A 12,663-nucleotide genomic window follows, 5' to 3' on the forward strand; every position below is an offset into this window, starting at 1 on the left:
TGCTGGCAGAGCGGGACTGCATTGCTACACAGCAGCAGCTCATTGCCTTGTGGCAGCAGACGGTGCAATAGGCCTGATAACCATTGTCATCATGTCCGAGGTGCTCCTGGCTGCCTCAGTAAGGAGCGCCTGGGCAGACATGGTGCAGGAACTGAAATAGGAGGGACTCGACCAGGTCATTCTCTTTAATCCTGACGGCAGTCCTGTGGCAGCCAGGAGATGAGAATGGCTAGTAGTCCTATTGGACCATCTTCTGCCAAGCAGGCAGGAGATGAGGATGGCCAGCAATCCTATTACACCATCTTCTGCCAAGCAGCCAGGAGATGAGGATGGCTAGCAGTCCTACTGCACCATCTGCTGCCAGCCAAAGATGTAAAAGATAGATGGAGTGGATCAAAACAAGAAATAGACCAGATTTTTTTTGTATTCCTTTGCTCCCCCCTCCCTCCGTGAAATCAGTGTCCAACAATCATTTCGGTGAGGTCTGTCAGGGGCACCTTGAAAAGTTTAATAGAGATTTAGTCTTGCCTGAAATACCGTGGGGAGGGATAGCTCAGTGGGTTGAGCATTGGCCTGCTAAACCCAGGGTTTTGAATTCAATCCTTGAGGGGGGTCATTCTGTGTAGCAGTTGTTTTTGTTTCTCCTTGATGTAAAGCCACCCCCTTTGTTGATTTTAATTCATATAAGCCAATCCTGTAAGCCATGTCGTCAGTCGCCCCTCCCTCCGTCAGAGTAACAACAAACAATTGTTCCGCGACTTTTTTCTGTGCAGACGCCACACCATGGCAAGCATGAAGCCCGCTCAGATCACTTTGGCAATTAAGAGCACATTAAACACCACGTGCATTATCCAGTATACGCAGCACCAGAACCTAGCAAAGCGAAACCAGGCAAGTAGGCGACGTCAGCATGGTAATGAGAGTGATGAGGACATGGACACAAGACTTCTCTCAAAGCACGGGCCCTGGCAATGTGGGCATCATGGTGCTAATGGGGCAGGTTCATGCCGTGGAACGCCGATTCTGAGCCCGGGAAACAAGCACAGACTGGTGGGACCGCATCGTGTAAGGGCACTTTCATGGAACTTTGTGACTTGCTTTCCCCTGCCTTGAGGCGCAAGAACAAGGATAGAACAAGGCAAGAACACCAAGATGAGAGCAGCCCTCACAGTTGAGAAGCAAGTGGCAATAGCCCTGTGGAAGCTTGCACTGCCAGACAGCTACCAGTCAATCGGGAATCAATTTGGAGCGGGCAAATCTACTGTGGGCGCTGCTGTGATGCAAGTAGGAAACGCAATCAAAGATCTGCTGATATCAAGGGTAGTGACTCTGGGAAATGTGCAGGTCATAGTGGATGGCTTTGCTGTAATGAGATTCCCTAACTGTCGTGGGGCCATAGATGGAACCCATATCCCTATCTTGGCACCGGAGCACCAAGCCGGCAAGTACATAAACCGCAAGGGGTACTTTTCAATAGTGCTGCAAGCACTGGTGGATCACAAGGGACGTTTCACCAACATCAACGTGGGATGGCCGGGAAAAGGACATGACGCTCGCATCTTCAGGAACTCTGGTCTGTTTCAAAAGCTGCAAGAAGGGACTTTATTCCCAGACCAGAAAATAACCATTAGGGACGTTGAAATGCCTATAGTTATCCTTGGGGACCCAGCCTACCCCTTAATGCCATGGCTCATGAAGCCGTACACAGGCAGCCTGGACAGTAGTCAGGAGCTGTTCAACTACAGGCTGAGCAAGTGCAGAATGGTGGTAGAATGTGCATTTGGACATTTAAAAACTCGCTGGCACAGTTTACTGACTCGCTTAGACCTCAGCGAAACCAATATTCCCATTGTTATTACCGCTTGCTGTGCACTCCACAATCTCTGTGACAGTAAGGGGGGGGAGAGACGTTTATGGCGGGGTGGGAGGTTGGGGCAAATCACCTGGCCGCTGGTTACGCACAGCCAGACACCAGGGCGTTAGAAGAGCACAGAGAGGCTTTGAAAACCAGTTTCATGACTGGCCAGGCTACAGTGTGACGGTTGTGTGTGTTTCTCCTTGATGAACCCCCACCCACTTGGTTCACTCTACTTCCCTGTAAGTAAGCTAACCACCGTCCCCACCCCCATTTGATCACCACTTGCAGAGGCAATAAAGTCATTGTTGCTTCACATTCATGCATTCTTTATTAATTCATCACACAAATAGGGGGATAACTGCCAAGGTAGCCAGGGAGGGGTGGTGGAGGAGGGAAGGACAAGCCCACACAGCACTTTAAACATTTAAAACTTTAAAACTTATTGAATGCCAGCCTTCTGTTGCTTGGGCAATCCTCTGGGGTGGAGTGGCTGGGTGGCCGGAGGCCCCCCCACCGCGTTCTTGGGCATCTGCATGAGGAGGCTATGGAACTTGGGGAGGAGGGTGGTTGGTTACACAGGGGCTATAGCAGCGGTCTGTGCTCCAGCTGCCTTTCCTGAAGCTCAACCATACGCTGGAGCATATTAGTTTGATCCTCCAGCAGCCTCAGCATTGAATCCTGCCTCCTCTCATCACGCTGCCACCACCTATCAGCTTCAGCCCTCTCTTCAGCATGCCACCTCTACCCCTGGTCATTTTGTGCTTGCCTGCACTCTGACATTGTCTGTCTCCACGCATTCGTCCGTGCTATGTCAGTGTGGGAGGACACCATGAGCTCAGAGAACATTTCAACGTGAGTGCATTTTTTTCGCCTTCTAATCTTCGCTAGCCTCTGGGAAGGAAGATCCTGTGATCCTTGAAACACATGCAGCTGGTGGAGAAAAAAAAAGGGACAGTGGTATTTAAAAAGACACATTTTATAGAACAATGGGTACACTCTTTCATGGTAAACCTTGCTGTTAACATTACATACATAGCACATTTGGTTTCGTTCCAACGTCGCATTTTGCCTCCCCCCACCGCGTGGCTAACCCCTCCACTTTTCCCGTGGCTAACAGTGGGGAATATTTCTGTTCAGCCACAGGCAAACAGCCCAGCAGGAACAGGCACCTCTGAATGTCCCCTTAAGAAAAGCACCCTATTTCAACCAGGTGACCATGAATGATATCACTCTCCTGAGGATAATACAGAGAGATAAAGAACGGATGTTGTGTGAACGCCAGCAAACATACACTGCAATGCTTTGTTCTGCAATGATTCCCAACTCCATGCTACTGGCCTGGCGTGGTAAAGTGTCCTACCATGGTGGATGGAATAAGGCTGCCCTCCCCAGAAACCTTTTGCAAAGGCTTTGGGAGTACATCCAGGAGAGCTTTATGGAGATGTCCCTGGAGGATTTCTGCTCCATCCCCAGACACATTAACATACTTTTCCAGTAGCTGTACTGGCCGCGAATGCCAGGGCAAATTAATCATTAAACATATTTGCTTTTAAACCATGTATACTATTTAAAAAGGTACACTCACCAGAGGTTCCTTCTCTGCCTGGCGGGTCCGGGAGGCAGCCTTGGGTAGGTTCAGGGGGTACTGGCTCCAGGTCCAGGATGAGAAACAGTTCCTGGCTGTCAGGAAAACTGGTTTCTCCGTTTGCTTGCTGTGAGCTATCTTCCTTGTTCCCCAAACCTGCTTCCGTATTGCCTCCCTCTCCATTGAAGGACTCAAAGCACATGGTTGGGGTAATGGTGGCTGAACCCCCTAAAATGGCATGCAGCTCATCATAGAAATGGCATGTTTGGGGCTCTGAGTCGGAGCGGCCATTTGCCTCTCTGATAGGCTTGCCTCAGCTCCTTAAGTTTCACACGGCACTGCTTTGGGTCCCTGTTATGGCCTCTGTCCTTCATGCCCTGGGAGATTTTGACAAATGTTTTGCATTTTGAAAACTGGAACGTAGTTCTGATAGCATGGGTTCCTCTCCCCATAGAGCAATCAGATCCTGTACCTCCCGTTCGTTCCATGCCGGAGCTATTTTGCGATTCTGGGACTCCATCATGGTCACCTCTGCTTATGAGCTCTGCACTCACCTGCAGCTTGCCACACTGGCCAAACAGGAAATGAAATTCAAAAGTTCGCGGGCCTTTTCCTGTCTACCTGGCCAGTGCATCTGAGTTGAGAGTGCTCTCCAGAGCGGTCACAATGGAGCACTCTGGGATAGCTCCCAGAGGTCAATACCGTCTAATTGCGTCCACAGTACCCCAAATTCGACCCGGCAAGGCCGATTTCAGCACTAATCCCCTTGTCGGGGGTGGAGTAAATAAATCAATTTTAAGAGCCCTTTAAGTCGAAAAAAAGGGCTTCATCATGTGGACAGGTGCAGGGTTAAATTGATTTAACGCTGCTAAATTCGACCTCAACTCCTAGTGTAGACCAGGGCTAAGGCTTAGATCGACAAAAGGACATGGGTGTTGTGACCCTGAGCTTTGTGGTGCCTAACTTGTAGACATATAGAAAAATCACAGGAACAACACTATGATCCACTGAGCTTAAATTCATAACTCTGCTAGACACCAAAAATCATGGACTTAATAAAGACACTGGATTTATGGCCCATTACAGCAATCGGTAACCCACTATGGCCATGTCTCCTCTAGCAGCTGTGCCACTGTAAGATTGCTCATGTAGCCACTCTACGCTGACATAATAAAACCACCTCAATGAGTGGTGGTAGCTATGTCGCTGGGAGAAGTTCTGCTGCTGACATAGTGCTATGCACACTGCCACTTATGCCAGTAAAATTTACGTCACTCAGGAGTATCTTTTTTCACACCCCTGAGCGACATAAGTTTTGCCAACATAAGTGGTAGTGTAGACATGGCCTAACTCTCCTTTGTCCTATGACTGTAGAGGGGTTAACTGCACACTTCGCCTTGAATTGTCTCTTGCAACGTGTGTTAACTCCTTATCTGTTCCACCTTGTATTTAGCCATGACACTCTGAGTACCTTTTCCAGACCTGAAGAAGAACTCTGAGTAAGTTCGAAAGCTTGTCTCTTTCACCAATAGAAGTTGGTCCAATAAAAGATATTACCTCACCTTCCTTGACTCTTTAACATCCTGGGACTAACATGGTTACAACACTTGAAACAAATAAATACAGTAAGTACATCATGAATTCCATGCCTGGGGAGGGGAGAAGGTTGGGCATCCACTTAACTGTTACATGATTGCCTCTGAGGTCCAAGCTAGACAATTTGCTTAGATGAGCATAGCTGCAGAGCTTGGTAGGGCTGCAGAACTGTTTTGGGCTCCACACCACAGACAAAAATAGTCTGTATTTGGCCTGTCGATATAAATCCTAATCGTATTTGTCACCTCTCTTTTCTGAGACACTTTAGCACTTCATATCCACTTATAGTACATGACTACAGCAGTCTTTAAAATTAAGGCACAGTATTTTACTTTTTAACAATAATCAACTGTTAGTTGATTATGGGTATATTCATGCTAGAATAAACACACATTTGTCTCTGGGTGGGATAAAACATGCAGAGTGATTCTTTGATTTCTCCCTCACTCCAATGTAAATGAGGAGTGGCTCCACTGAAGTCAATGTAGTTACCCTGGTATAAAACCAGTATTAGTAAATACTGATTCAGGCCCATAATATCTGATTAGATTCCTTGTCCTTAATAGGGAATGACTAAATAACATATTTGCAGCTAAAATACTTTCAAGCTGTCACATAGCTCCTTAACTTTCTTTCCAATATTCAGCAATGACCACAGGCCATTAAGATATGTACAAGGTATGTGAAAGAAAGCTATAGTTATGGACACATTGCAGCTACATAATATACTGTATTAACATCATTATGACTAGTTGTTTATCATGGAAGAAACACAGAAAATTCAAAAGGAAAAAAAACAAATCAAAAAGTCACAGGATCACATTTTTGAACAAAATTTCATTTTTTTAAGTTAAAATAATTAAAACCATCTGTTAATAATTAATGGCTGAGATGCATTCATAAGTCCAGGCTACTCTCCCATACAAAAAAAAAGATATGGTTTGAATGTTATCTATATATACTGAACTTGTAAACGACTCATGAGAGCTTTGGTTGGGATTAGACTTGCTGGGTTTATAAATTCCACAAGTCATTGTGAAAAAAAAACCTCCTAAGGGTCACAGTTTTTGTCCCGAAAGTGATGGCCATGACAAACACACCGCCGTAAACCTGATACATAAAGTTGAAACAGAGAAAGAACCTTACCTGCCTGCGCAGCTGTAATTAGAGCTGTGTTCCCTTCATTGTCCTGCCAGTTTACATCAACATGAGGGCACTGTGCTAAGGCTATTACAATATCCACAAAACCTTGGTAACAGGCAACAATAAGGCCAGTCTATAAATAAAAAATAAGGAGGTAGTTAAGGGTAAGCAGACTGATCAATAGTACGTTGAGGAAGCATATCATTTGGGGTTTTGTTTTTTTTTAAACATGAGAGAAACAACATGACATTTGAGTATTAACTAGTGCTGAGCCTAAATTGCAAAGTTTGAATCTGAATTTCCACAAAGTTAGGGTAGATTGAGTGAGGGATTACACTGGACCTGCATCTGAGCTCCCACAAAACTGGGCGTGTGTGTTTGGATCTGGGGCTTTTGTTCGGGCTAATTTTCTTAGGGCCAGATTGTTCCCTGCTGCTTCATGGTTGCACAGGGATTGAAGTGAAGATGAAAGGTACAGCAATGGGCTCCATAGTGGTCCCCGTGCTTCATACACTAAAGAGACTGCTCTCTGCATGTGCCCCTTGGGTTCATGACACCCCAAAGGGGCAGGAGGTAGGGTAGGCCATGACTGTGTCCCCAAAAAACCAACAGGGAAGGGGGGGTAAAAGCAGATATGTGGAGATATCCACATTCCTCTAAATGCAAGGCTGTGCCTGAAATGAATCATTGACCCTTTTATTAGGCTTGGGTTTACATTTGTAAATTACTTCCTTAAAAAAAAACAACAGTAAATAATATATATTGAAAAATATTAAATGAGCTCTAACAATTTTAAATATTATGGAAAATTATAATCCACTGAGCCCCACTAACTACCATTTATCAATCAGTGCCACTAGTAATTTGTTATAGTTCAGCTAGTGACCATAGTGTTCCAGATTCAGAAATTAGTTTTTACAAAATATTTTAATTCAAAAATTCTACTTCTCACAATAGATTGTGGATAATAGGAAAAAAAACACATGTAGCTCTAATAGGGTGCGAATCATTATATTGTAAATCAATGTGGGATTATGAAGTATAAGAGTATTCATAAGACACCATACAACTCATTTTTGGAAGCACAAAAAAGGCTCATCTTAAAATACAGACTAGTATGCTTTTAAAACACTAATGTTCTGACTTAAATTTGGGAAATTCAGATTTAAGGCACCCATGGCATACTGATTTCTGTGCCTTATACATATATTTTATGGTGGGACACAAGAACTTTCCTTATATTATCACATAGCAATAAGCCAGGCATAATACTGTACTGCTAGGCAAGAATTATTTTACAAATGTGGCCTAATGATATGCAGGTCTAGAAAAATTTTGTATACTAATTATTATAAACTATCAGATTATATTATATGTCAAGATGAACACAAGAAGTTCCCAGGCCACTGGGTGATTTTGCATTTAGTCATCTGAAAAGCAAATATCTGTCCTATGGGTAGTTTTATTTTAAGTTCATAATATCTGTGGTCAATTTTAAATATTTCACCTATCACCTGGCAATCCCACATTCTTAATACTGTAAATAAAATAAATCAGTTTAAAAAAATCACCATTTAATATTCATAATAACAACTAAAAGATCAGTAAAATCTCCAGGAGGAAGAGAAACCAGGAAATGTATCTGACCACCCAATTTAGCCCTGAACCATTGTTTAATTAAAAAACAATAAAATAACAGCTTCCCTGAAATATCAAAATACTCCAGCCATTGATTAAATGGAACCAGAGTACTTAATCCTCAACATCTCATTTGACCATTAGAATTAAAACCATTATCTCATGATTTCAGGAATACTTGCATAACCCAGTACATAAGCATCCACAGTGCTCTGATAAATGTACAAGATAAGGCAGCAACAAGTAAAATAACTTCAGTGTTTAGTGAGAGTCCATGGGTTTTCCCCACTACCTACACATTGTTCTTAAATGCTGACTGTGATCTAAACACATCAACTAACTGCTCAGAAGACAGAGGCAAAGAATAAGGAGACAAAATTAATCCTTTCTACTCTGCTCCCTCTGCCTAGCCAGAACACACGGACATGCAGAATTCAACTTGACCACCAATTTACAGGGAGAAATAAGAAGCCTGTTGGTGAAAGAACTTTAAACCTAAAGATGTGGCAAACACAAACCTCTCTGAAATTTTTTCAGTTCAAATGACCCCATTTGACTCCTAGTTGGTCCCTATTTAATCAGAGAAGTGATTACTGCTGTTAATAGTAGCAGGGTCCTTCACATACTCCAGCCTGTCCACCATGTGCACAAGAGAGAATCCCCTTCTAGCTACCACTGTAGCTATAACCCCTTAGTCACATTTAAAGCGGAGTAATGGGGAGGAGTAAGCACATCAGAATCTGACCCTTAGGTTTTCTTTCTTTCTTTGGGAAAATTAAAACAGCAGCAAGGGCACAACATGATGTGGGAAAGATCATTATTGAATAGATATGAAACACCAAAGTTGCACATTTCTTGTAGCCATGGGATCAATAAGCTTGTAAAGGAAAGACCTCAGCAGAAACCATCTCTAATCTTTTTTGTTAAGGAAAATATTGGACCAGATGTCTGGCTGGTGTAAATTGGCATAACTGCACTGAAATTAATAAAGCTATGCCAATTTACACCAGTTTAAGTTCCACTGAATGCACCAAGGGAGAAGTAAGCAAGCAGCTGTGATTCACAGGTGTGTCTCTCAGTCACAATACCTCTCTAGGCTATTCCTGAGGTGATGAGCTTTACATACCACTCCTTGCTTAGGGATGTGCCTAAATTGACAATAAAACCATTAGCAAATACAGCAGACAGTAGATCACTTCTGGGCTTAGTTTACTCAGCCTACTTCTACCACAGTACCACTACTGCTAATAATCCCATCCTAGCCAATCCCACCACCTTTCTTAATTACTCTTACCCCAGCCCTTTAGTCTGCACAATTGATGTACTTCTAACACAGACCCCACTGGGCAACGAGCTTCCTCTGCCAAGCTATTTTGACATTACAATCAGGTTGTTATTAGTCAATACATTAATGTTACAAAGTTGTCTCAATTTCCTGTTCCATTTAAATTCTGGGTTGTCCTTTCAGTTCAGGTGACAAACAGTTTTGTTAAGATACAGACAAAATGACATCTTTTTGGTCAGCGTACAGACCACAATATTTCTCAGCTGGACCTTTGAATAAGACTATTATTCTGATTTCTTTTTTACACAATTCACCTCAGACCCAATATTTAACAAAGCTCAGCACTCCTTGATAAAGAGCATTTCAATTTCCTTCCAGTTAACATGCAATACTTCAAAAGATTCCTTTGAAACTGGATAGGGGGTCTTGTTAAGTGAAAGTATCCTTATTTGCATACAACTTCAAGTAACACTATCAGAAGACATTCATTTTCCAGGTGGGGCTGTCTCAGGTAACTGAAATCTTACAGCAATTTAATCATTCTGACCCCCTGCAGGTTTGTGCATTCCCTTTGCCTGAACGGTTGGTCCTGAGACACAATGCAACTCTTTTTGGTCAGACCCTTAACATTACTTTTAACAAACCTTTGTGTGTGTGGTTTTTGGAGGGGGGTGAGGGGGTGAGAGAACCTGGATTTGTGCAGGAAATGGCCCACCTTGATTATCATGCACATTGTGAAGAGAGTTGTCACTTTGGATGGGCTATTACCAGCAGGAGAGTGAGTTTGTGTGTAGGGGGGTGGAGGGTGAGAAAACCTGGATTTGTGCTGGAAATGGCCCAACTTGATGATCACTTTAGATAAGCTATTACCAGCAGGACAGTGGGGTGGGAGGAGGTATTGTTTCATGATCTCTGTGTGTATATAAAGTCTGCTGCAGTTTCCACGGTATGCATCCAATGAAGTGAGCTGTAGCTCATGAAAGCTCATGCTCAAATAAATTGGTTAGTCTCTAAGGTGCCACAAGTACTCCTTTTCCTTATTTTTTTATTTTTTGAGGAGGAGAATGAATAAAAACTATGAGATTGTGAAGCCTAACATGACGTCCTTCCATAAGAATTATATAAGCCTGGAATAGTAGAAAATGGACAGCAGTGACAAAACAGCTGTGAATGTTGTTTAGCAAAAAAATTTGTTATAAAACTTTCACATCATTTGTAAAATAGACACTATTTTCAGCTGTCACTGATCCTGCAATACAATGAACATACTATACAAACACCCATTAGTACTTTGCTGCCACAAGTAGTGTCTATTTCTTTTTGAGGGCATATTTTTGAATAACTACAGACAGACTAGATCCACGTAGGTAGCTCTCTCTGATGTTAACAGAGATTTCTGTGCATAAACAATAGTTAAATGCTGGAATATAGAGCATTTATGTTACACTCTATAGCATTAGGCAGGAGCATAATTCAGTTGAGTGAACTGATACAAAGTCCACTCCTGTGCATGTCTTATATCTTAAATGTAATATATTATGGGTAAGGCTGTAAGAAAGTTGTGGAGATAGGGGGTGGCTCAGAAGTTCCAATCACAGTCTGTTAAAATTGTGATTAAAGTAAGTTGCGGACGGGCCAGATTTGAGTGGTGTTGCAACGGGGTTGGCATTTCAAATTTCAAAGAGGGAGGGTGCAAATATCCATGGCCAGGGCTACTTAGTGTTACCTAGCAGCTCTGTGTTCTTGGGGAACCAGGGCGCAGTACCCAGCCTGTCTGACTCATGAAAGACCTTCCCCCCCCACAGCCTCTCCTTGAACCAAATTGATCGGAAGAAAGACTAACAAAAAGCAATAAAAAGGCAGAGGGAGACACACCTAAACCCCTGGGATAAGGGTGACAGGATTAAGGAAACTCCACTAGCCTCATTTGCATCGAAGATGGGACAAGGAGGCATCTCCATTAGCATACAGAATGGAGAACAGAGATTCCAAGGCAAGAACTGCATGGAACTCTAGGATCAGAAAAGCAGGGAAGCACTGCATGATGGGGGATCTCTGCTCCAGATGTTAATGAACCCATGCCTGCACACACCCAGCTCAGTAGTTATCAGTCCAATTCTAGTAATAAATCCTTTATTGGTATCCAAAATAGTGAAGCTCCCTAACTGCATTGTGAGCTCCCTCCAAGGAACACCATCCATAATCAGGAATGATCAGCTCTCATTGTCTAGCCTGAACAAAACAACTTTGTTATACTCCCTTGAGCCATCAGCTTACACATAAACAAATCCAGTGTTTTCCCTTGAACCATTGGTGTTTCTCTACAAAGACCCCTACCCATGCTTCAAGTAAGTGTTCTGATGCCTGGATCCAAATCTGCATCAGTTTCATTGGATTTCATCCTCTCCTGACTGATCATGCTGGGAGCTCTGCCTGTCTCCAGCACTCCAGACCCTCAACTACCATCACTATCTGGGACCCTCGATCGATTCAAGCTTCACAGAGTGGTGAGAACCCAGCTCTCTCTCTCTCTCTCTAGGTATAATCTTCTGACCTTGACTTGTGTGATCACTTATAGTTTTCTAAACCTGACCTTTATAATCAAATTTAAGTTAGATTTAATATTATAGCTGTTTTGTTTGTTTGACTCCCCTATTAACTGGCAATAAATAACTTTCATGATTAAGCTGGTTGCTTCTCTCTCTCTCTATTCCGGTACGGTGCCCACGGCATATGAGGGTGGCAGCTTGGCGGTGCTGTTCGACCCAGCCTGCTGAGTCCAGGGACATATAAGGGGTTAGCTTGGGAGTGCTGATTAACCTGCTCCTCTCAGATGTGCTCTGTTAATGTGTGTGTGTGTGTGTGTGTGTTCATCTGATTCTGGGGTTGGAAGAACCCAGCCCTGGGGAACCTAGGTCCTGCAGGATAGCTCCATTGGGAGGGAACTTGCAGCAGGAGAATTAGAGCTCTGTTTGAGAACAAAAGTGACACAAGCAGTACATTGACAGAAGTACAGACCCTTCCCCCCCGCCAGCCACCCCGCCCCAGAAAAGTAACCCTAATAAATGAGCATACCCCAAAGCAACAGGCAAAGCTGGTAACATTAGGCCCAGTGCAGCCACCCAGTGCTGGGACCATATGTTGGGGGAAGGCGTTTTAGAGTTTTACCCTCCCTGTCCCACATCCAGCCCTGCTCCCTCTACAAGAGAGTTGCCATTGCAGAACAGAGCAGGCAGGAGCACACAGACTAGGCACCTCTGCCCACCTCAGAGGGTAGCTTTTTCAAAGATAATATAATATAGAACTTACACAAGATCACTTCAGGTAGAGCTGGGTATAGAAACCTGGTTTATAATTAAACACAGCACACTGTCTTTCAGAAATAACTTGCTGTAACCTACATTAGCACAGTGTGACTCAGTCACCCTCTAGCAGCTACAAGTTATGTACAAGTTTGAGTCTCCTACTGTTTATTTCCTGGTTCTTTAGCTCTAGTGAAGATGCTTATACTGTTATATCTGGAGGTATTGGGTTCAGTCCCTGAAGAGCAGTGGTTTT

General features: G+C 43.5%; 1 protein-coding gene across 1 annotated transcript in view; it reads right to left on the reverse strand.

The window, feature by feature from the left end:
- ANKRD33B (ankyrin repeat domain 33B) overlaps positions 1-12,663 on the reverse strand; it is a 105,427-nt gene that overhangs the window by 33,618 nt on the left and 59,146 nt on the right. Inside the window, exon 2 of the mRNA XM_073332340.1 lies at positions 6,186-6,315. Within this exon, the coding sequence (XP_073188441.1) occupies positions 6,186-6,315 (130 nt within the window). The remainder of the gene's footprint in view (positions 1-6,185; positions 6,316-12,663) is intronic.

The sequence above is a fragment of the Lepidochelys kempii genome, chromosome 2 (assembly GCF_965140285.1).
Source record: "Lepidochelys kempii isolate rLepKem1 chromosome 2, rLepKem1.hap1, whole genome shotgun sequence".
Lineage (NCBI taxonomy): Eukaryota > Metazoa > Chordata > Testudines > Cheloniidae > Lepidochelys > Lepidochelys kempii.